This window comes from Pseudorca crassidens, chromosome Y (genome assembly GCF_039906515.1).
Source record: "Pseudorca crassidens isolate mPseCra1 chromosome Y, mPseCra1.hap1, whole genome shotgun sequence".
Taxonomy (NCBI): Eukaryota; Metazoa; Chordata; class Mammalia; order Artiodactyla; family Delphinidae; genus Pseudorca; species Pseudorca crassidens.
In genome coordinates, this window is record NC_090318.1 from 17190406 (window position 1) to 17215008 (window position 24603).

Sequence of the window (24603 nt, forward strand, 5' to 3'; positions counted from 1 at the left end):
ACCAAGTCAGGGAGTCTCAGACCTAAATGAAGGAGCTAAGGACCCCACCACATGGGATCCCAGATGCACCCAAAGTGATACATACTAAGTACAGGGGACTCAGCCTAACTCACGCATTCCCAAAAGACACCTCACCAAGTCAGCCTTCCACACAAAGGAACTCAGACCACCCAAAGGGTCCCCAGATGCAGGTGAGGGAACCCTAGGCATGTCTCACATGTCCCATACTCATTTCTGGAGGCCCTGAGAAACAGCAGGTGACTCCAGAGAAACTCACTGAGTTCAGGACACAAAGGAAGGGCCAAGTCCTCCCACAGAAAATCACAAATTGAGGGGACTAAGACTCACTTCAGGCAACCACCACCAATACCCTGAAAAATCCACACTAGGAGTAAGGGGTCTTAGACCTACCTCAGAGAGTCTAGAATCAGCACAGGCGTCCAATACTCAGCTAAGGATATTCCAGATCCAACACAGGGGCATCCACAACAAACTCAAAAAAACACAGAAACACATTAGAGGATCCAGATTCACTTCTGGAGGCACAGACCCCCAACCCCATAGGGGAAACCAGACACCGTTCAAGTGAGGAAATAACAGGTAAGCCATACACAAGTAACACAGAGGTGCAAATATTCCCCTCAGAGGACCCCAGATCCACCTCAGTGAATCTAAGACACAACTCAGGGAGAGCCAGGTACCCCTGGGAACTCCGGTTCCAACTCAGGAATCTCTGACATACCTAAGGACACCCAGAGTCAGTTCAGGTATCAATATACAAGATATATAGGACACAGAACAAACCACAGAGGGCTCAGACCCATGACGAGATCCACCCAGACTTCATGCAGGTGAGAAACACCCAACTCTAGCGACACCTAATAGACTACCAGGAACTGTGGCTTATCTCCATGAGACGCAGACTCACCTCAGAGAATATAAACAAATCTCTGGGTGCCCCAGACCCAACTCAGATGACCCAGACTCAGTTTCTGGGCCTGAATGCTACCTTAGAGGGTCCATACTCAGCTCAAGTATTCCTAACCAATACCCTACTGGTCTCAGAACCTCACAAGAATGCCACTCAGGCATTTCCTACACTTGAAACATACTTCAGGGAACCTAGACACTCCTAAAGACCTCCAGTCTAAGCTAACCAGACTGAGACCTTGGAGAGCCGACCCTACAACCACTTGAGCATCTCAAATTTGTTCAGCCATCCCCACCAGGACCCACCTCAGAGGGTCCAGCGATCCTCAGAGAGGACACTGTTTCAACTCACAGAATTCTAGACATCATGCCGAATGGACCCAGACGAATTCTACGCAGCCCCAAACCCAGATGTAGAAGCTCAAGGCCCACAATCGATCCCAGTCCCACCTAAGGAGACACACAGACTCAGCACAGAACCCAGACTCAGGTCAGGCACCCCCAAACAATATACCAGTGGGCCCATATTCAACACAGGAGAACTCAGGCACTCCTCAGAAGATTTGTATTCAGTTCAAGGGATCACAGTGAACAATACAGGTAATCCCAGGCCAAATTCAGTGAGTCACAGCCCTAAAGAAGGGGCCAATTCCCCTCACAGCAGAACCACCTGATGGACTAGGACTCGACTCATACCTGAATAAGCCACACCTTAACAGGTCCACGTTTAGCATATGGGATACCAGAACAAATTCGGGAGACCACAGACCAGACCCTCTAAGCCCTGCTCAGGAGAGACAGACTCAACAGACTCCACGTACCGCAAAAAAAAAAAAAAAAGTAAAAGGCAATTTGGGAGAATAATGGGAATTTCCGTATAATCAGTAGAGAGAGTTCAGGGATTTTTTGATACATGAGAAATGGGGAGGACCAGATCATGAAGCATTTTGCTTGCTATGCAAATATGCTACCTACTTTATTTTTTAGTGGAACTGTTCAAATAATTTTAAACAGAAACGTGAATGTCTACAAGATAAAATGCATATGGTACTTTAATATGATACAAAGGAAGGCAGACAAAAAATAATCTAAGCTTCAAAATTTTAGTAGTTATATGAAACTGGGGAAACTACCTAAACTCTTAAATTTACCCAGTCTACAGAAACAAGATGATAAAGAATGATCAGATAGGGTTATTGTGAGGGAAAATGATGTACTGAGCACAACGCCTAAAAACATAATTCAGGGTTCAAAACAAAAGTGTGGAAATATTGTAATTACGTTTATATTAAGTGGGGGCCTGAGGTTAATTTGTAATCCTGCCTTTTTTAGAGAGTGATCGAAATTATGATACAGTTTTTATATTTTTATTTTTTTGCTGTATGCCGGCCTCTCACCGTTGTGGCCCCGCCCATTGCGGAGCACAGGCTCCGGACGCGCAGGCTCAGCGGCCATAGCTCACGGACCCAGCAGCTCCGCGGCATGTGGGATCCTCCCGGACCGGGGCACGACCCCGTGTCCCCTGCATCGACAGACGGACTCTCAACCACTGCGCCACCAGGCAAGCCCCGAAACTGTTTGTTTTCAATTACGTTCCTTTGCATATTTTGTATAAAGTAAATAATCATTGTATACTTGCACTAATAATAAGCCTAAAAGAGCATAGGAAGACATGACAGAACACACACACGATTGGAGTGAAGAATAATTATTAACAAAAAGGTATGAAAAATAATTAGTAGAAGTGTTTGGTGGATAACAAATGATTTAACAGAAGACAGTTTACCAATAATTATTCAAGAAGAAGTAGAAACCCCAGACGTAAATTATAGTCAATTCTAGGGGATAGGTGAACTTTTGCTAAAAAAGCTAGTATACTGATGACAAATATAAATAAATGCTATTACTCAGATGACAAAGGTTGTGTGTCAATACTGTTTACAGACATAACCTCTAAAGATAGCATGCACAAAATATATGACAATACAAATGGTAATGAATTAGGAACAGGGCCCCTTCCTTTCTGGGAATAACTACTGCAGACTAACTGGTCAAATAAAAATATCTAATAAATATTGTGGGCTGGCTACTATAGGAAGTGCTTCATTTACTTATGAATTTAACTATCTCATTTGATTATTGCCACAGTCCTATTGACTGCTATTCTTATCCTCATTATACAGATTAAAAGCTTTTTTTCTCAGGTATGTGCAAGACTTTTTTGAAGAAGAAAACAGTAAAATTCTTTGAAATACTTGAAGAATGACTTGAGCAACTGGAGATGGATGTTCTAATATGACTTCCATATGACCTTAAATAATATGTAAATAATATAAATAATGTGAATGAAAATTATAAGGTTATCTCATATATATATGTATATATGTATTAAGGTATTTATGTTTATATATGTGTATATCTGTGTATGTATATTACATATTTACTTACATATCACATGTATATACATATTACACCTATAGCATTCTCAATTAGATTTTTAGAGTTTATTTAGAAGAATTAACATTCAGAAATCATTTAGAGAATATTCTAACAAAGGGCCTCCTTTCTGGATATTAAAGAGGATTATAAAGCCATGGTAAATGGAATGATTTAGTGAACACACAGAAAAGTAATAATCAGAAAGCATGTCCAAAATAATAAAGGAACAACTGGTAATTTTAAAGTGTTCTCGATAAAACAGAAGCCAAAGCATAATCAATACATTTTACTATTGAGTTTTTAGGAAATATTGTGGGTAGAGGAAGATGTTGAATGAGACTGCATGGATAGATTCAGAAGCAAAATTCAAACTATAGGAGACTATATGGGATAATCAATCTGGTTTTATAATAAATTGTAAAAAAAATAAAGAATTGAAGGGGGAAACTGCTTTAGAAAACAATTAAAAACATTTGAACCAATTGCAAAGTTCAAACCTCATTTTTCTAGTAATGTGATGGCCTACAACTGGCAATTACATATCTACTGACTTGGCTTGACCAAACTTTAATCAGCCTTCGCTCCTCCTCACAGTGTGCTAAACTTTGACCTGCCCCTCAACTTCGGGGAATCACTAATATACTAAGGTCAGAACATATTCCGTAACAGCTTATTCTGAGAATCAGCTGGCAGGGGAAACTTTTTCTATTAAAATACCCCTACTTTACTTCCTGCTCACCCCTCTGCTTCTGTCCCACTAGGTTTCTGCTGGCCTTGCTCATCCTTTCCTCTTAAAAAATACTTTTTCTACTTGATTTTGAAGATTCTGAAATCAAAGTGTTCTTCTATTCAATCGTCTTTGTGAATAAACTCTTTCCTTACCTAGGTCTTAGTTTGGTTTTCAGTTTTCTGGTGCTATGACGCAGATAAAGTGTTGAGAGCCTTTTGATCTTTATCATCCTGACTAACAGTGCTGCCCAAACCGGAGGGGTTCCAGCCCAGGATTTGTGTCTCAAATGAAAAAGTGTAAATGTTACCCTTGAGTAGAACTCCACCCTAACTGAGGCCTTAAACGGAGGTGTTCTCTCTCTGTTGCCCAGGAGTGGATAGCATTATGAGACAGATAGTTCTTGTTCCCCAAGAACATGGCACCAAGCAGGTGACATCAGGAGTTAGTCAGCTTCTACCCAAGACACTGGAACAAGGTCCCCAGCTTCCAGGAATTCCTTATCTTTCTACCCTCACCGTTTTAACTGTCTTTCTTTGCTGATCTTTCATCTCTGTCCACTCCACCATCACTTTTGCTATCCGTATAACTGATCCTATTACAACTGTAGCTCTCCATAATAAGCCTCACGTTGTATTACCTAGTTTTAAATTAATTTTTCATAGGAGTAGAGTTGATTTACAATGTTGTGTTAGTTTCTACTGCACAGCAAAGTGAATCACTTATATGTACATATGTCTCCCCTCTTTTTTAGATTCTTTTCCCGCATAGGTCATTACTGAGTAGAGTTCCCTGTGCTATACAGTATGTCCTTAGTCTCTGTTTTCTATATAGTAGTGTGTATATGTCAATCCCAATCTCCCAATTTATCCCTCTCCCTCCCTTCCCCCCTTGGTGTATCACCCCTCTTTATCTTCTTCCTTACATGAGCTGTTTCCCCCGTAAGAATTACTCTGTCCCAGATGTATAGTATTCCTTCCCATCATTCAGAGCTAAACCTCACAGTCCTACTTCTGATTGATTTTATCTACCCACTTTCCTTTGGAAACCTGCAGTTTTCCCCAAATTGCTATACTGTCTCAGGTTTAAGGGCATCCTTTGTGTTCACACTTAGTGGGGGCTCTGTGCATGTTTAGCAGTAAACAGTAGGGTAGACGGGAAGGGAGCCAACCTCCTCTTTTCAGCCTCTCCTTCAGAGCCTAATTTCTTCACCCAAGTGCTGGATCCATCTTCAGGACATTATAGCACACACGTAGCCACGGCCTTGGTCCCAGTGGCCTCCCACAGTTGCCTGAGGTGGAAAGAGAAAGCAGCTGAAGACAAACACCTACAGAGCAAAGGGAGCCCTGGAGCACCTCTCTAAGCAGACTGCCCGGCGACACGCGAAACATCCTGAGAGCTGCAGGAAGAGGAAAGCGTGTCCCAAGTCGGCTGGGTCCCTAGTACCTTGTCTTCCTGTATGGTGCCACAGACAGGGGCACGGGGAATGGAGTCGAGCCTCCGTGCTCCCCACGGTCAACCTGTCGAAGGCAACCGGGAGGAAACAGAACACAGGTGCACGTGACTCAGCTCCCACTGCGCCCACTTTCAACCACACCGTCCCACAGGCAGGGCAATCGTTCCAAGAACAACCCGTGGAGCTAAATGTGCACATGGGCTAGATCCACAGAGGGGAGGCGGGGACAGAAATCAACTGGGACAGTAAACAAGGGGGCGCTGACCAAAATCCTTTCTCGTGGAAACACGTACGTGTAGAGTTCTGCTCAGGTACCTGCCCGTGTGTGGTGGGGGGGGGGGGGCGTGGGGGGGGCACGTGATGCACGTGCGTGCTCAGGAATAGGCACGACTACTGTCATGCATGCGTGGACGTTGGGATGGACGCGGGGACGTGGAAAAGCTTAAAGAGCTCAGAGAACGTACGTAAACTGTGGGCCAGTTGAAGCCCCCAGGCCAGGGAATCCAGCCCAGAGATACCACCCGTGGAGCAAAGTGTAAGTGGCATCACACGCCAGCACCCTCGACCAGGGGCTGAGATTAGAGGGAGGAAGAAAGCACCTGTGGAAGGACAGGGAGGATGTAAAGTACATGAGAATCATAAAGGGCCCGATGCCCAGGCCCAAAGAGGAAAGACCCACCCCCCACCCCTCCAGCCCCACTCCCATCTCAGCTACAGCCACCTTTATCTCCTTCTCCAGTGCACGAGCAACCTTTCCCCCCACCCCTGTGTAGGCCCTTGAGAAACACCTGGCCTTTTTTTCGTAAGGTTTGGCACACCGACCCACACCGAGGCATAACCGACTGCCTCACACTGATTTTGCTGGTTTAAGACATCACTCTAATGTTCTGACAACCCTTGTGGCTCAGGAGTATGGCCGTGATGGCTTAGCTGGATTCTACCCCTGCTCCCCTGTCCCACAAGACTGGGGCGAAGGGCTGGGCTGGGCTGTGATCTCATTTGGAAGGTGGACGAGAGCAGAACCACTTTCACAGGGCATCCTTAGGGTCGGCAAAATTCACATCCTCGGGTTGGCAGTGGTGAAGGCATGCATGCGTGCGTGGTGGCCCTCGACTGGGTGCAGTCCTCAGCACCTCAGTGTGTGCGCACGTGTCCAAATAAAGTTTCTGGCGTTCCCCAGTGCCACCAAAGCGTGTCGTCCCTCTCTCGGTCTCTCAAAACACAGCATGGCCAAGTCAACTTCGTCTTGTGCCATGTGTCAATGTCCGTTCCCGGAGGGACGCTTGTCACCTTATATTGGCTAGCAGAAAGGCAATTTCTGCCTGCCACTCAAGCGTTTGAAAGGCACTATGCAAACGTGTGGTCACACAAAGTCCGAGAACCCGTGGGTGCCAATCACAGACGAGGAGAGCTCTTTTGGTGCCAGGCAAGGTAGAATTTCTCTGAGAGTTTAAGTATCCAGAGGGGATCCCAGGAGAGTGGGCCACAGAGGGAGGGAGCAGATACATACAGAAACAAGAACGCACACACACACACACACACACACACACAGAGAGAGAGAGAGAGAGAGAAAGACAGACACTCAGACGGAGCTCTTAACTGCGTGGCTCTTCTGCTCTTGAGCAAAGGAATTCAAGTCGAGCACAGAGCTGGGTTTCCCGGACACTCCCCTCTCATGCCACAGAGCTTCGGGCTCTCTGTCCCCTGGAAGAAAAGTATCCAGCAACTTCGGCCACCATGCATTTCCTTGTACATTTTCTGAGAGTTCCCAGTGGTTAAAGGTCCCGAGGGAAACCGGATTCTGATTTCCTGATTTTGGAGCGGGAACTCCTGGCTCCAATGGCACAGGCACGCCAAAATAAAGTTAAAAACAGTAGTACTTAAAACGTTTCCCAATGTTTTACAATCCAGGGGTACTAACTTTCACTAAGATATATACTCAGAAAAGTTAACTGGTTCCATTTACATTTAGTGGAAAATTGGTTTTATTATCATTATTCCCACGTTGGTCATCTGCCACTTGAATATGGATCAGAAAATAGATACTTAACCTCAAGATTTCTTAAACTCATTACATTCACATGTGTAAATTTTCCTTTCATTTATACTATTGCTTTTTTTTTTTAAAGGAGATGTTGGGGGTAGGAGTTTATTAATTAATTAATTTATTTATGGCTGTGTTGGGTCTTCGTTTCTGTGCGAGGGCTTTCTCTAGCTGTGACAAGCGGGGGCCACTCTTCATCGCGGTGTGCGGGGCTCTCACTATCGCGGCCTCTTTTGGTTGCGGAGCACAGGCTCCAGACGCGCAGGCTCAGTAGTTGTGGCTCACGGGCCTAGCTGCCCCGTGGCACGTGGGATCCTCCCAGACCAGGGCTCGAACCCGTGTTCCCTGCTTTAGCAGGCAGAATCTCAACCACTGCGCCACCAGGGAAGCCCTATACTCTTGCTTTAAAAGGATAAAGGCACATAGAATGTCAGTAATAATGTAAACATTGTTTTTCAGCCTTTTTGGAGACTTCTCAAACCTTTTATATGTTTAAGCTTTCAAAAAGGAACATGTAATTTGTTTAGCCTAACTGGAGAACAGTCACAGCTTGCGATGGAGAAATAACACATTGCTTAATTTTGAATACATTCATGTTCAAAGACACAAAGGAAAAGTTTAGGCAAACAGCACAATTCATCCTCCAAACAAAAGTTTTATGCTTGTTTAACTCAGCAGTATAATTAACAAGAAATATTTCATGAAATTTTTTTACTCTGAAAATTCTGAGCATTACATTTTAAACACAACTTCTACTTTTCAACTAACATTAACAACTATGAAAGTACTTTGAATAATTCCATGTTGTCATTTTCTCTGAATATTCATAAAGGGAAAGTTAATATATGCCTCTTCCCCCCAAACCAACATTTTTGTTTTAGTAGTAATCAAGCATCAATTAAAGAAAACAACTTAAACTTTTCCTTTGTAAAGAACATTTGGTACATAACTGAGTGTTATTTTTAATATCTGCTTTGGCCCTCTCATTCATATTGGCTTCCCGCATAACCTCCCCTGGAAGCCCCACAACCTGAGCTACTGTATGAGTCACGAGGAGCAAGGTAGCCCCCATTCACAGAGGGTGGAAACCCTGGTTGTTCTTGTCTTCCACGCTCACGACCACTTGAATAAGTATTACTTTGGCTGCTTGAGTAACCTTCCGGACCTCCTCCATATCCATCTGTTGTATTGCTATCATAGCGACTGCTTCCACCGTAAGTCACAGGGGCCCTTTGTGCTGCTGGTGCACCACGGGAGTCACCTGTGAAGTTAATGATTCATAAACTAAATTTAAACATTACAAATTTTTCTGGTATCATATAACATGACTTAAAGTGCTAAATATTTGAAAAGATAAGCTTTATCTGTCTCTGCTATGAAAATATAAACTATGTAGCAACAGTGAAGGGCTTTCACATTTATTTAAAAGAGTGAGCAATATTTTTCAGCCTCAGTAGTTTATTTTAAAGTAAATGTTATTTTCTGAAAATGGACTGAAATTCTGACCTTCATAATGTTCCTATGCTTCATACTTTTAACAGCACTCTACTGATTATTTGAAAATGTTAAAATAGGGGCTTCCCTGGTGGTGCAGTGGTTGAGAGTCCGCCTGCCGATGCAGGGGACACGGGTTCGTGCCCCGGCCTGGGAGGATCCCACATGCCGCGGAGCGGCTGGGACCGTGGGCCACGGCCACTGGGCCTGCACGTCCGGAGCCTGTGCTCCGCAGCGGGAGAGGCCACAACGGTGAGAGGCCCGCGTACCGCAAAAAAAAAAAAGAAAAATGTTAAAATAGTTTTTCTGTAATGAGAAAAAAAGATGAGACTGTCAATTTACCCTTCATTGCATTTTAAGTGAGCTATTAAGAAAATAATTCAAAGGTCTTTAATTTATCAAAAAGGCCATGCTAAACATAGTTTTACCTTTGAGGAATTGAAGTAAAATTAGAGTAAACAACGATCTGGTTAAGTCTAATTCTATGATTTACAGGTTGTAACTGGACTCTTACCGTAACTCCCATATGAATCCCTGTAAGACCTTCCACTTCGATATTCAGAATAATCTCTATCACGACTTCCACCACAGCGATCACGATCACTAAATTTAAAAGAATGACATAGATTTAAATTACGTGTCACGATCACATAATTTAAAAGAATGTTTTTATTTGATAAAAACACAAAACTTTATATTACCTATGTTCTCCAGAGGGATGATCATTCCAAGAACTTGAATGTCCATAATAACGGTATGCATTGACTCTACGTGGTGGAGTATAATCCTTGCTGTCTCGGGAGCTTGGATAAGCTCTGCTTGAATAAGTTAAATAAAGCAGATAAAATTTTAAATGCAACTTATAATATCCAGAATATATAAAGAATTCACACAACAGAAAGACAAAAAATTTTAAACGGGCAAAGGACTTGAATATACTTTTGTTCAAGGAAGATACACAATAACCAACAAGGACATGAAAAGCTGCTCAACGTATTTATTATGGAAATGCAATTCAAAACCAAAATGAAATATCTACTTTGCACCTATCAGACTGGCTATAATTTTAAAAAAACAAACAGAATATATCAAGTGCTGGTGCAGATGCAGAGAAACAAATCATGTATGTGCGTGGCAGAAATGTAAAATAGTACAGGCTCTGTGGAAAAGATTAGCAGTTCCTTAAAAAATTAAAGAATTACTATATGTCCCAGGAATTCCATTCCTAAGTATATATACACTCAAAAAGAATTGAATACAGGTACCCAAATGCTTGTACAGGAGTATTCATGACAGCACTATGATGGGAATAACCCACACAGATGGATAAACAAACCATGTTAACCACACATAAAATGGAATATTTAGTCAGCCAAAAAAAAAAAAAAGATCCGAAGTAGTGATTCATGCTACAGCATGAATGATCCTTGAAAACATTTATGCTAAGGGAAATCTGGATAATAAAGGTCACATAGTGTTTGATTCCATTAGTATGATATATTCAGGATTAGATAAATTCATAGATAAGGACACAGATGGGCACCTACCAGGGACAAGGCAGGAGAAAATGGGAGTGACTGCTTATTAATTTTATTTTGGGGTAATGAAATGTTTTGGAACTGAACAGAGCTGGTGGTTGCATAACACTGTTAAGTGTACTAAATGTTACTGAATTGTTCACTTTTAAATGTTCAATTTCGTGTTAGGTAAATTTCAGCAAGAACAACAAAATTAACCATGGCTTAATTCATATACTGTGTTTTTTCTTACCTATCTTTAGTAGCATAACCACCATCTCTTCGTGACATACAGCCAACTCTCCGAAAAGAGACTGGCTCTCTGTGAGGAGAAGCTCCATAATTTTGTCTTCCACGTGACACTGAGCCTTTAATTTAAAAATGCTTGTGTTTAAGTATCTCAAAATTGACAGTAATGTTTCGAAGAAAAATTCAAAAGTCTGATATCCTTCCTCTCTCCAAAATCATTTTAAAAAACTACTCCTTCTAAAATTCCATTTATGCACATTTTTGTTTCCCTTTAAATGATACCACTGAACATTTTATTTTCGGTACATCTCCCGTTCCCTATACATTTCACATACCCTTTCAATTACCAGCAGTAGGGAAAACTTCTCAAAATTTGAGCAAATAATTAATTTTTGGTAACTACTGTCACATATTCAATCACCAAGTGGTTGGCTCTCTCCTTTATGTGTACAACCTTAATTACTGACCTTTTATGATGATAGCAATAGTGACTTCTATTGTTTATTAGCAATAAAGGGCTCATTTGAAAAACACTGTACCACTTCCAAAATATGAAACTATCTCCCATAAATAATGTTCTCTTCATGTGTTAATTCTTATTCCTAATTCCTAGAGGTCACTAGGACGTTGTTTGTTCTCTTCTCTTGTTTGTTCACTAGGCTAACCATCTAATAATGGAAAGGGTAGGCTTCTTAGCTTCTGTTGTATTTGGAAGTCAATACCGTGCTACATTTGGCTTCATTAATATTCTACACATAAAATGGCAATTTGAAAATGACTGTTTCAAGTCCGTACCATATTAAGGATCAGAAAACAGTGCTAAAAAAGTTAAGAGCACAAACTACAGTTCATATGGCAAGTTTCAGTTATTGTTTATAATAATTAAATAAAAAACCAGGTGGCCAATATACATAGCTAAACTACTCTACAGACCAGAGCATTCTCTCACAGGACATAGTTTTCATGAAAATTCTGATATTGAAACTATGTGATAAAGAAGCCTACTAACCAAAAAGTGTTAGCAACAACTTAAATTAAGAGGAATTCTATAGCAAACATGGACATGCAAGCAATGTTTTCCCCACTGCACTGCTAATCACCTACTACATGTATAATTAGAAACTAAAAGATTATTTCCCAACCACAAATCAATCAATAAATTAGTGACTGGTAAACATGTTCATATACTTCTCACTTTCCATTTTGCTTAAACATTCTGTTTAAAATAGCTCACTTTCATTAATAAGAATCAACTGTCTCTGCATTACATAGCATTTACCTTGTCTTCCCATCCCACTACTGCTTGGTCTTTGAGCAGATCTTTTAGGAGGAGGACCTCCACTTCTCGAAGATGGTCCTCTTTTAACTGGAAAGGGTCCCCTGGAAGAACTCGCATTGAGACTAGGAGTATATCCACCACAACCTGTGTTTAAATGAAATCTTTTTAGTTAACTAGAATCAACATTTTTTCATTGGTCAAGTTTCACTTATTGTTATAAATTTTCACTAAACAATTACCCCAGTCTTCAGCTTTCATATTTGTCTAAACCAGTAAGATTGTTTGCTCATATGACACATAAGTTAGTACAGTTCAAAGACTTACTGTAAAAGTCAGTTTGGAAAATCTAGCAAGAAATTCAAGAACCACTGGTATGAAAGCAGTTTGGGGAAAAGAGAGAGAGTACAGAAAAACCTGGATAAATTAAATGTAAACCTGAATTTTTGATCAGTTTAGGAGGAAGATGATAAGTTATTAGTTATATAATTCTGGTGTCAAGGAAGCTTTTTTTTTTTTTTTGCGGTACGCGGGCCTCTCACGGTTGTGGCCTTTCCCGTTGCAGAGCACAGGCTTTGGACGCGCAGGCTCAGCGGCCATGGCCCATGGGCCCAGCCGCTCCATCCTAGGTATAGATCAAAACATTAAAAATAAAAAAGATGAATAAAAAATGCATTACCTAACAGTTAAGTATATACATACAAACAACCCCCTTTGCAGGAGAATATCTGCTTATAACTTTACAGTTGGCCCAGTATCCCTAGTTCTGCATCCATGGATTCAACCAACCTTGGATCACGTAGTGATGTAATATGTATGTATTGAAAAAAAATCTGCTTGTAAGTTGACCCACAGTTCAAGCCTGTGTTATTCACAGATCAACTCTTAATGTTGATTTTTCAGTGAAAAGGGCTATGTTGCGTTCAATTTTAATAGTATTTAAGAAAGGCACATTAAATACTGAAAATTTATGTTGTACCTTTCTAACCAGAAAGATGTTTAGATATATTCCAATTCCCCTGTAGTGCCACAGGCAAGAAAAAATGAGTATTCTTACACATGGCAGAATACGAACTGGTAAACTTTTCTCAAGATCAAGTTAGTGGGAAAAGAACAAAACTATGTTATCTTAAAATGGGCACACCCTTTAACTGAACTTTCAAAAAACACTTCCTAAAATTCACACATCTAATTAACACAAAAAGAAACCAAATGTTTTATTTCTGAAGACTGGTTATGGTTAATAGGTGAAGCAAAGGTTGTTAAATATATGGAAGTTTTTGAAATACAAAGTGCTTTTCCTCCTTTTCTTACTAAGTAGAAAACTTCTCTGAAAAAATTCAAAAAATATATTTTCAACGACTTTCTCCTCTAATACACACAGAAAGAAAACATACATGTTTCTGAAGCAGAGGTTTTTACTCTTTTCCTGAATCAAAGACACCTTTTAGAATCTAAAGCCCTATTTATTTCCCTAAGGTATTTTCCCCCAAATGCAAACAACAGACCCAGGGAGGAAAGCCTCATATCAAAATGACAATGGAGATTTGCTTAGATTTCTGAACACATACACTTAAGACAAATACTGCAAGGTGAAACCTAAAATATGAAGTGTTTATCCCTGAATTGTGGATATTCTGAGTGACTTTTATTTTCCGCGGTGTAGTTTTCAAGATTCTCTAGTATTTTTATGATGCAATAAGTCTACTCTCAGAATAAAATTAATCAATGTATTTCTAATAGATTATTAATGAATCATTGACTTAAACTCATATAAAGTTATTGGCCCTAAAGTGAAAAATTCTAATGTATGATCGATAGTAGTACACTCTGTAGAAAACTTCTTGAAGAAAAGAGGCAATTAGTAATAATGGTAAAAGAGACTGAATTTAGTTTAAAATTTATGCTATTTCCCTGTAAGGTGATTAACTTTTTGCATATTATCTAGTTAAGTCATTTTATAACTACAATAAGTCCTTACAACTTAGAAATACTTCTGACTATCAATGTAATTCATCATCTAATAATTCTTACAGACTACTTTGCTCATAAAGGATGGAATAAAAACTGAGATGTTTCTATACAGTTAAACTTAACGATTTTTCGGTCCTATGGCTGCAGCCTTGTATTTTAAAACATTACCCAAGTGTCCTCCACGTGAGGGATGCTCTCTTGCTCTTCCATTTCCTCCTCTTCCATTTCCTCCTCTTCCATTTCGTCTTCTTCCATTTCGTCTTCTTCCATTTCGTCCTCTTCCATTTCCTCCTCTTCCATTTCCTCCTCTTCCATTTCCTCCTCTTCCATTTCCTCCTCTTCCATGTCTCAGATTTCTCAGATGGCCCCTGTTTCTTGCAGGAGGTTGTGGTCTCTGTTTACCACCGCTGTCAAAAGATGGTTTGTTGGCTCGCTCTACTTTAATAGCTTTTCCATCCAAAGACTAAAAAGATTAAGTATAACATTAGTAACATTACATCAAATTTATTTACTACTGCACTAGTTCAAGATCAGTATTTTTTCCACAAAGCAAACATTTTCTTCTGAAATGATTGTGTCCTTCACCGTGCCAAATAAATGAGATTTAATTAGTAACAGTCTTTCAGTAAGTCATCCAACACAAAGTGTATGTATTGGCAGTTACAGCTCCCTGAAATGTCCTCTGGTATTAAAAGAAGATTAATACCTCTCACTTATCATGAGAGAATATACCCTTTTATTTTCTATAATGGATAACTAAACTCACTTCATTTCTGTACTTCTACCATTCAAAGTTTTCAGTGTCCCAAGGGTATATAAAAGTATACGTGTCATTTAAAAAATAAAATTATTCATTGGAATAATGGAATTATCCATTATTCAAAATGGTTATTCCTACTCTAATTATTTTTAGCATTTATTAAATATTAAGAGAAAGAAAAATTTCCAACATGATTGTTGTTCTGTATTTACTTCTAATAATTTCCCTGGTTTTTTTTTTAAATAGAGCACTTATCTGGTCCTTAACATCTCTTGCCTTATTCAATTGTTTAAACATGTCCCCAAAGAGTAACTTATTATAATACTACTTCATATTCTTATGTTTCAGAAATGCTTACATTTCTTAATCTTCCAACAGCTTCCTAAATTAACCTTCTATAGATGCCAAAGTAATTTTTGAAAACATAATGCAAATCATCATATAATTGCTCTACATAAAACACTCTAGCTGTTTCATGTTATTTTTGGAAAACAATTTTAAATGCTGAATTCCTACTAAGACTTCTGGTGGATATGGATGGGCCCTGGCCCAATACAAACAGCCTCAACAGCCATGTGTTCCCACCTTAGGGCCTCCTTTTCTGTTTCTGGGTCCAAAATATTTCCCATAGACTTATGAATGGCTGCCTCCCTCCCAACATTCAGGATATAACATTGTTAGATCTATATGTATAGAAATAGTGTCCACCACTCCCCTTAAGCTCTAATGAAATTACTTACTTTATTTCCCTTAATATTTTTCCATATGAAATTGCATTTATTTTTACTTGTATGCTTCTCATCTTTCACCCTAGAACACAAGTGTCCAAGAAAATAGGTATTTTGTCTTACCCACAACCATTAATCAATTGCTAAATCAATGCCTGCCAATAAAATATCTGTTGAATAAAGAAGTGAAGACTAATGTCTACACAGACTACGCGTTCTTGTGCTTGAAAACAAAGAAAATGGGGGTGGCGGATCACCATCAACTGTTCTTCATAACGCAACTCTATCTCTGCACCCAAAATAAAATCATGAGTCAAAGTCAACTTTTAGGTACTACCATACCTTAAAATATGAAAGTAAAGTAAAAGGGTCAACATGTGCCAAGTGCCTGCAGCATACCAGAAACCAAGCTACAGAAAAAGGGAATTAATGTATGTGTTCCACACTATGAGAACTGAGAAGCACTGGAGGTAATTTTAACAATTAACAATTCACAGTATGATGAATATAAAAAGATATTACCTGCAATATAAAATGGGAAAAATATTACCTACAATATAAAAAAAATCTTGGAGCAAATATGCAATTAAAAGTACAGTTTTGGGCTTCCCTGGGGGCGCAGTGGTTGAGAGTCCGCCTGCCGATGCAGGGAACACGGGTTCGTGCCCTGGTCCGGGAAGATCCCACATGCCATGGAGCGACTAGGCCCGTGAGCCACAGCCACTGAGCCTGTACGTCCGGAGCCGGTGCTCCACAATGGAAGAGGCCACAACAGTGAGAGGCGTGCGTACACACTCCCCCACCAAAAAAAAACGCCGAGACTTAAAAATAACAGTATGGGGGTTTTCCATGGTGGCACAGTGGTTGAGAGTCCGCCTGCCGATGCAGGGAACACGGGTTCGTGCCCCGGTCCGGGAGGATCCCACATGCCGCGGAGCGGCTGGGCCCGTGAGCCATGGATGCTGAGCCTGCACGTCCGGAGCCTGTGCTACGTAACGGGAGAGGCCACAACAGTGAGAGGCCCGCGTACAGCAAAAAAAAAAACAGAAACAGTATGGGATATTGGGGAGAGCTCTACAGGCTAAAACTTATTTACTTTTATGTTTGAATGCTAAAACAGGTTTAAAATATATTGTTAAAGCTAATGTTAATTTCAATCTCTTTCCAACCAGACAATCCAGCACTTATGTGACAAAAAGGAGAGTGAAGGCTTATATGGCATTATGTTAGTTTAAAAAATTAGAAAAAAGAGAAACAATCTAGAAATAGTATTAAATGGAGAACACAAAATATTATTAAAAGACTCTTACCTTTCCATTCATATCTTTGGCAGCATCCTTTGCATCTGCAGAATTCTCAAAAGTAATAAAAGCAAAGCCTCTAGACTTGTTTGTTACCCGATCCTTCATCAAAATAACTGTAATACACATAAATCTTTTTAATTTAAAATTTCACATAAAATTGAACTTTTCATATTTTCAAAATAATCAATCCTTTGACAATTTCTCATAAGGCCTCCTTAACTCAATTTGATGTTATGGACACAGTACAGTAACAACCTCCTGAAAGTTACTTAACACTGAAACAAAAAACAAAAACACATAAACCAAAAAAACCCTTTCCATTTTATATCATTTCCAGTATTTTAAAAATAGAGTCAATAATTTCAACCATTCTACAATTAGCATATCTCTTCCCATTTCATGTCCTATGACCACAGTGTATTTAAAAAGCCCTGGGACTTCCCTGGTGGTCCAGTGGATAAGACTCCACTTTCCCAATGCAGGGGACACGGGTCTGACCCCTCTTCAGGCAACTAAGATCCACATGCCGCATGCCACCCGGTGTGGGCTTGATCCCTGGTCAGGTAACTAAGACCCTGCATGCTGCAAAGCACAGGTCGGGGGAAGAAAATAACGCTGCTTTTTTCCCTTCTCAGTAGTAGGAGCCCCTAAGGTGTACACTTTCCCTCATTGCCCAGTGCTTTCCTAATAAAAAGTAGAAACTTAAATAAAAAGTGCTCATGTGTTAAAAACAGAAAAAGCATTATAACTTAGCTGTCCAGTGGTGTATGTTTAATACACATTTGCTTTGAATAGATACATATATTGGTTCTAAAAATTACCTTCCATAATGTGACCATATTTCCCAAATACCACTTCCAGAGAATTTTCATTGGTGTCAGCATGGAGGCCTCCTATGAACAGTTTCCCAGGCTGATCTGCTTCCACCATTTTTCTGTAAGTAATTAAAAATATATCTTTATACTCATAGCAAAAAATACATTATAAGCCAAAAGTATCAAACTATTACACCTGTTTAAAACTCAAGTAAAGTACCCAATATCAGTGAAATTATTTGCCATTTCTTACTTAAAAGAGAGGAAACGTGAAACACAAAGCAAAATAAGCACTGGCATAACAAATGCTCCACTTTTTATAGATCTCTTACAAAAACCTGTATGTAAAAATCAGATTAGAAGGCAACTGTAAATTCTTTTGAGCTGCAGGGTTCAACGCTTCATTTCCAAAAAACAACAAAAAAATAAGCAATAAAAAATGCTCCTGGATTCTACACATCTAACAGTTAATAAGTTTTATGAACTGTGCAGAAAATACCTTAAACATTGTTTTCAAAATTTTCCCATCTACTCACATTTTTCTTGATTATGCATCAAATACTGTTTAAACTTCAAAAATGGTAAGTCATAAAAGCAAAGGAGGGAGTTACATCCTTTACTGAGGGAAATTTAAACTGTTTTACTTATACTGAGAGACTTTAAGAAACACTGGTTCAAAGAGAGTAACATACTTTATGTGCAAAATTAAAATCTGACGGTTTTTGTCAAGTGAATCAACATTTTGACATCTGATAACTAAAGTTACAGGTTTTAAATCATTTAAGTTAAAATAGTTAGGCATCTTGCCTCTATTGTTCAGTACCTCTGCTTTCACAAAGAAAACCCGTAAGGAAAAAAAAAGTGCACGCGGAACAAAATGGCGCCCTGGCGTACGCTCCACTACCCGCAAGTGAGAGAAAAAAAAAAACTTAAACAGCAAAGAGGGTACGCGTTAATCAAAGGTAAAGTTCTCAGTCCGCCTCCAGGTGTAAACAAGTTAAACAGCAAAGAGGGTATGCCGCTAATCAAAGGTAAATTATCTACTCGGTATTCCCTCCCACAGCATTTCAAACCTATCTCCACCCCTCTCCCCACCTTCTCAATTCACGGACAAAAGCCAGGAACTTCACTGGCTTTCCACTGCTGCCTTGGGAACTGATTATCTGGAAGAACAAAACTTAAACGTACTGTTCAAGAACAACTGATAGACTTCTGGAGACAGTGTATATTCAGACATATGTCTACAAACACAACTTACTCGGCTCTTAAATCTTACAGAGAAAGCCTGAGAGAAAAATCAAAATCTGAATTACCATGCTTTCTCTGGGAACAGGAGAAGATACAGGTATCAACTCTTTCTCCTGAGGTATAAATTATTCTCTCCTCCCTAAAATGCCGAATTCCTTACCTTACTTTGTCCTCTTCTTCAGAAGTCTTCCTCCCGCGTCTCTTCAGACGACCGCTAAAGAAACTAACGGTCAAGAGCAAGCGCTCTACTTATAGAAAGAGGATGAGGAACGGGACGTAGCGCTGGGTGGACAAACGGATGAGCCGCACTGGAGTTAGGGAAGATGAAAGATGTAGAGGTGGGGGAGGGGTGAAGAGAGACACTCGCGAGAGCAACTGGCGAGAGCAACTCGCGGGAGAAACTCTGAAGAAAACTGCAACGACACAATGTGTTCTCTACTTTTTTACTGCATACATTTCCCAGTTGCTTTAATTTAATCAATATAAAGGAGAAGGGCTTTCCTGGTGGCGCAGTGTTTGAGAGTCCGCCTGGTGAGACAGGGCACATGGGTACGTGCTCCGGTCCGGGAAGTTCCCACATGCTGCAGAGCGGCTGGGCCCGTGAGCCATGGCCGCTGAACCTGCGCGTCCGGAGCCTGTGCTCCGCAACAGGGGAGGCCACAAGGGTGAGAGGACTGCGTATCGCAAAAAAAAAAAAAAAAAGTAAAAGGCAATTTGGGGGAATAATGTGAATTTCCATATAATCAGTAGGGAGAGTTCAGGGATTTTTTGATACATGAGAAATGGGGAGGACCAGATCATGAAGCATTTTGCTTGCTATGCAAATATGCTACCTACTTTATTTTTTAGTGGAACTGTTCAAATAATTTTAAAGAGAAACGTGAATGTCTACAAGATAAAATGCATATGGTACTTTAATATGATACAAAGGAAGGCAGACAAAAAATAATCTAAGCTTCAAAATTTAGTAGTTATATGAAACTGGGGAAACTACCTAAACTCTTAAATTTACCCAGTCTACAGAAACAAGATGATAAAGAATGATCAGATAGGGTTATTGTGAGGGAAAATGATGTACTCAGCACAACGCCTAAAAACATAACTCAGGGTTCAAAACAAAAGTGTGGAAATACTGTAATTGTTTTATATTAAGTGGGAGCCTGAGATTAATTTGTAATCCTGCCTTTCTTAGAGACTGGTCAAAATCATGATACAGTTTTTTTTGTTTTTTGTTTTTTTTTTGCTATACGCCGGCCTCTGACGTTTGCGGTCCCTCCCATTGCAAAGCAGAGGCTCCGGACGCGCAGGCTCAACTGCCATGGCTCACGGGCCCAGCTGCTCCGCGGCATGTGGGATCCTCCCGGACTGGGACACGACCCCTTGTCCCCTGCATCGACAGACGGACTCTCAACCACTGCGCCACCAGGCAAGCCCCGAAACTGTTTGTTTTCAATTATGTTCCTTTGCATATTTTGTATAAAGTAAATAATCATTGTATACTTTCACTAATAATAAGCCTAAAAGAGCATAGGAAGACATGACAGAACACACACACGATTGGAGTGAAGAATAATTATTAACAAAAAGATATGAAAAATAATTAGTAGAAATCTTTGGTGGATAACAAATGATTTAACAGAAGACAGTTTACCAATAATTATTCAAGAAGAAGTAGAAACCCCAGACGTAAATTATAGTCAATTCTAGGGGATAGCTGAACTTTTGCTAAAAAAGCTAGTATACTGATGACAAATATAAATAAATGCTATTACTCAGATGACAAAGCTTGTGTGTCAATACTGTTTACAGACGTAACCTCTAAAGATAGCATGCACAAAATGTATGACAATACAAATGGTAATGAATTAGGAACAGGGCCCCTTCCTTTCTGGGAATAACTACTGCAGACTAACTGGTCAAATAAAAATGTCTAATAAATATTTTGGGCTGGCTACTATAGGAAGTGCTTCATTTACTTATGAATTTAACTATCTCATTTGATTATTGCCACAGTCCTATTGACTGCTATTCTTATCCTCATTGTACAGATTAAAAACTTTTTTTCTCAGGTATGTGCAAGACTTTTTGAAGAAGAAAACAGTAGAATTCTTTGAAATACTTGAAAAATGACTTGAGCAACTGGAGATGGATGTTCTAATATGACTTCCATATGACCTTAAATAATATGTAAATAATATAAATAATGTGAATGAAAATTATAAGGTTATCTCATATATATGTATATATGTATTAAGGTATTTATATTTATGTATGTATATATCTGTGTATATTACATATTTACTTATATATAATCTGTATATACATATTACACATATTGCATTCCCAATTAGATTTTTAGAGTTTATTTAGAAGAATTAACATTCAGAAATTTAGAGCATATTCTAACAAATGGCATCCTTTCTGGATATTAAAGAGGATTATAAAGCCATGGTAAATGGAATGATTTAGTGAACACACAAAAAAGTAATAATCAGAAAGCATGTCCATAATAATAAAGGAACAACTGGTAATTTTAAAGTGTTCTCGATAAAACAGAAGGCAAAGCGCAATCAATACATTTTGCTATCGAATTTTTAGATAATATTGTGGGTAGAGGAACATGTTGGATATGTTGCATCTGCATGGATAGATTCAAGACTGCATGGATAGATTCAAGAAGCAAAATTCAGACTATAGGAGACTATATGGGATAATCAATATGGATTTATAATAAATTGAAAAAAATAAAGAATCGAAGGGGAAAACTGTTTTAGAAAACAATTAAAAACATTTGAACCAATTGCAAAGTTCAACTCTTATTTGCATTTTATTTCAGTGAAACTGAAAACATTTTTAGTTTGCCATTTATGAGAAAAATGGAAATTTGAACATACTTGATATTTTATGATTTTTAAGACATTATTAATATCTTTGTGGGTTTTCTCTAGTAATGTGATGGCCTACAATTGTCCATTACATATCTACTGACTTGGCTTGACCAAACTGTAATCAGCCTTCGCTCCTCCTCACAGTGTACTAAACTTTGACCTGTCCCTCAACTTCGGGGAATCACTAATATACTAAGGTCAGAACATATTCTGTAACAGCTTATTCTGAGAATCAGCTGGCAGGGGAAACATTTTCTATTAAAATACCCCTATTTTACCTCCTGCTCACCCCTCTGCTTCTGTCCCACTAGGTTTCTGCTGCCCTTGCTCATCCTTTCCTCTTAAAAAATACTTTTTCTACTTGATGTTGAAATACCTGAAGATTCTGAAATCAAAGTGTTCTTCTATTCAATCGTCTTTGTGAATAAACTCTTTCCTTACCTAGGTCTTAATTTGGTTTTCAGTTTTCTAGTGCTATGACGCAGATAAAGTGTTGAGAGCCTTTTGATCTTTATCATCCTGACCAACAGTGCTGCCCAAACCGGAGGGGTTCCAGCCCAGGATTTGTGTCTCAAATGAAAAAGTGTAAATGTTACCCTTGAGTAGAACTCCACCCTAACTGAGGCCTTAAACGGAGGTGTTCTCTCTCTGTTGCCCAGGAGTGGATAGCACCATGAGACAGATAGTTCTTGACAGATAGTTCTTGTTCCCCAAGAACATGGCACCAAGCAGGTGACATCAGGAGTTAGTCAGCTTCTACCCAAGACACTGGAACAAGGTCCCCAGCTTCCAGGAATTCCTTATCTTTCTACCCTCACCGTTTTAACTGTCTTTCTTTGCTGATCTTTCATCTCTGTCACCTCCACCATCACTTTTGCTATCTGTATAACTGATCCTATTACAACTGTAGCTCTCCATGATAAGCCTCACGTTGTATTACCTAGTTTTAAATTAATTTTTCATAGGAGTAGAGTTGATTTACAATGTTGTGTTAGTTTCTACTGCACAGCAAAGTGAATCACTTATATGTACATATGTCTCCCCTCTTTTTTAGATCCTTTTCCCATATAGGTCATTACAGAGCATTGAGTAGAGTTCCCTGTGCTATACAGTATGTCCTTAGTCTCTGTTTTCTATATAGTAGTGTGTATATGTCAATCCCAATCTCCCAATTTATCCCTCTCCCTCCCTTCCCCCCTTGGTGTATTACCCCTCTTTATCTTCTTCCTTACATGAGCTGTTTCCCCCGTAAGAATTACTCTGTCCCTTCAAGGAGCCCCAGATGTATAGTATTCCTTCCCATCATTCAGAGCTAAACCTCACAGTCCTACTTCTGATTGATTTTATCTACCCACTTTCCTTTGGAAACCTGCAGTTTTCCCCAAATTGCTATACTGTCTCAGGTTTAAGGGCATTCTTTGTGTTGACACTTAGTGAGGGGGAACTTTAGATTTTCTCTGTAGACTTCAATACTTTTTAGAAAAGGCAATGCATATTTCCACTGTAACATAACCAACAGCTGTTTCAAAGATCTAGGTATTTTAAATTATACTACTTTGCCACCAATACAAATATTTACACTATTATTACGGGAGGTCAAAGTACATATTCCTTACCTTGTTCTTTTAATACAGTATACTGAGAAGGTCCTAAATACAATTTAACCTTTACTTGGAACTGTGTCCTGCCATCAAAAACTTGGGAACTTTCCTCTTCCAAAATGGATGGGACAGTACTTTCATCAAAAGGGTCATATGAACTCTGAAGTATAAACCCATCTGACAACCATTTTCATGAACTCTAGGTAACTCCTAATGAGACATATTTATGACTACTTTGCATATTAGTATCTTTCTGCCAGATGAGCTGGTATCTGTTATCTAGCTAATTAGTCCCTATCAAATCTTTAACTAGATTATCTTCTTTCCTCACGTTAACTACATTTTTACCTCTGATTTAAGTTTTCTAGGAACCTGATGAATCTACAAAGACATGTGACAACTACAACTTAGGTGCAGAATTCCACCCAACCATGGATGTGACCTTTCTTGGTCACGAGGTTCTCAAGAAGCCTTAAAAAAAGAGTAAGAGATTGAGAGTTCAATTAAAAATTTGACTATTGCAGCAGAAGACAAACAAGCAACCTTTATTCTTGGAGCTTGTGCTGTGTAGGCCATTTAGAAAGGTCACCAAAACTCCTGCATCTTCCATGTTCTCCTTTAGTAAATAACTATGACTGTGGGCAATCTTATCGAAACTACCAACATCATCACCAGAGAACTCCAAAACTCCACTGAGTATTCCTTCATAATTGACTGGCATTGAACATGATTCTGGCTTCCTGCCTGTGGCCATTCTGTTGTAGCTGGAAGTACCTTCTCTGCATGTTTGCTGAAACCTCTCTGTTGTCTATGCCATCACCAAAACATTCAGACATCTCCTGAGCTTAGTCTTCTATGGTATTGTCCCTCGTTCCTTGAACTGAGTCTGCTTACCCTCAGGAATGTGTAGATCTCCTGAGCTGAGTCTGGACCTCTGAGGAGGGTCTTTGTCACCTAGGGTGGACCTAGGTTTCCTTGTGTTGAGTGTGAACATGTTCAGGTATTGTTTGGAGATAACTGAGCTGAGCTGATTGGGTCCCTGTGCTGAGTCTAAATGTCTTATGTGGATTTGTCATCTTCTGTGTTAGTTTTTCGTGCATCTTTATGTGGATGGAAGATCCATAATTTGAGCTGGGAGCCACCTACCATGAAA

The 24603-nt window shown here is 39.5% G+C and overlaps 1 protein-coding gene across 1 annotated transcript; it reads right to left on the bottom strand.

Annotated features, from left to right (window-relative positions):
• Positions 1–8418: 8418 nt before the first annotated feature.
• LOC137217823 (RNA-binding motif protein, X chromosome-like) lies at positions 8419–17828 on the bottom strand. The gene is made up of 9 exons (XM_067724786.1): positions 17720–17828; positions 16905–17011; positions 14457–14569; positions 14275–14336; positions 12136–12279; positions 10861–10975; positions 9792–9917; positions 9605–9693; positions 8419–8857 (listed from the first exon to the last, which is right to left on the bottom strand). The coding sequence occupies exons 1-9, from the start codon at positions 17826–17828 to the stop codon at positions 8580–8582; spliced, it is 1143 nt and encodes a 380-aa protein (XP_067580887.1). The 3' UTR covers positions 8419–8579.
• Positions 17829–24603: the final 6775 nt, after the last annotated feature.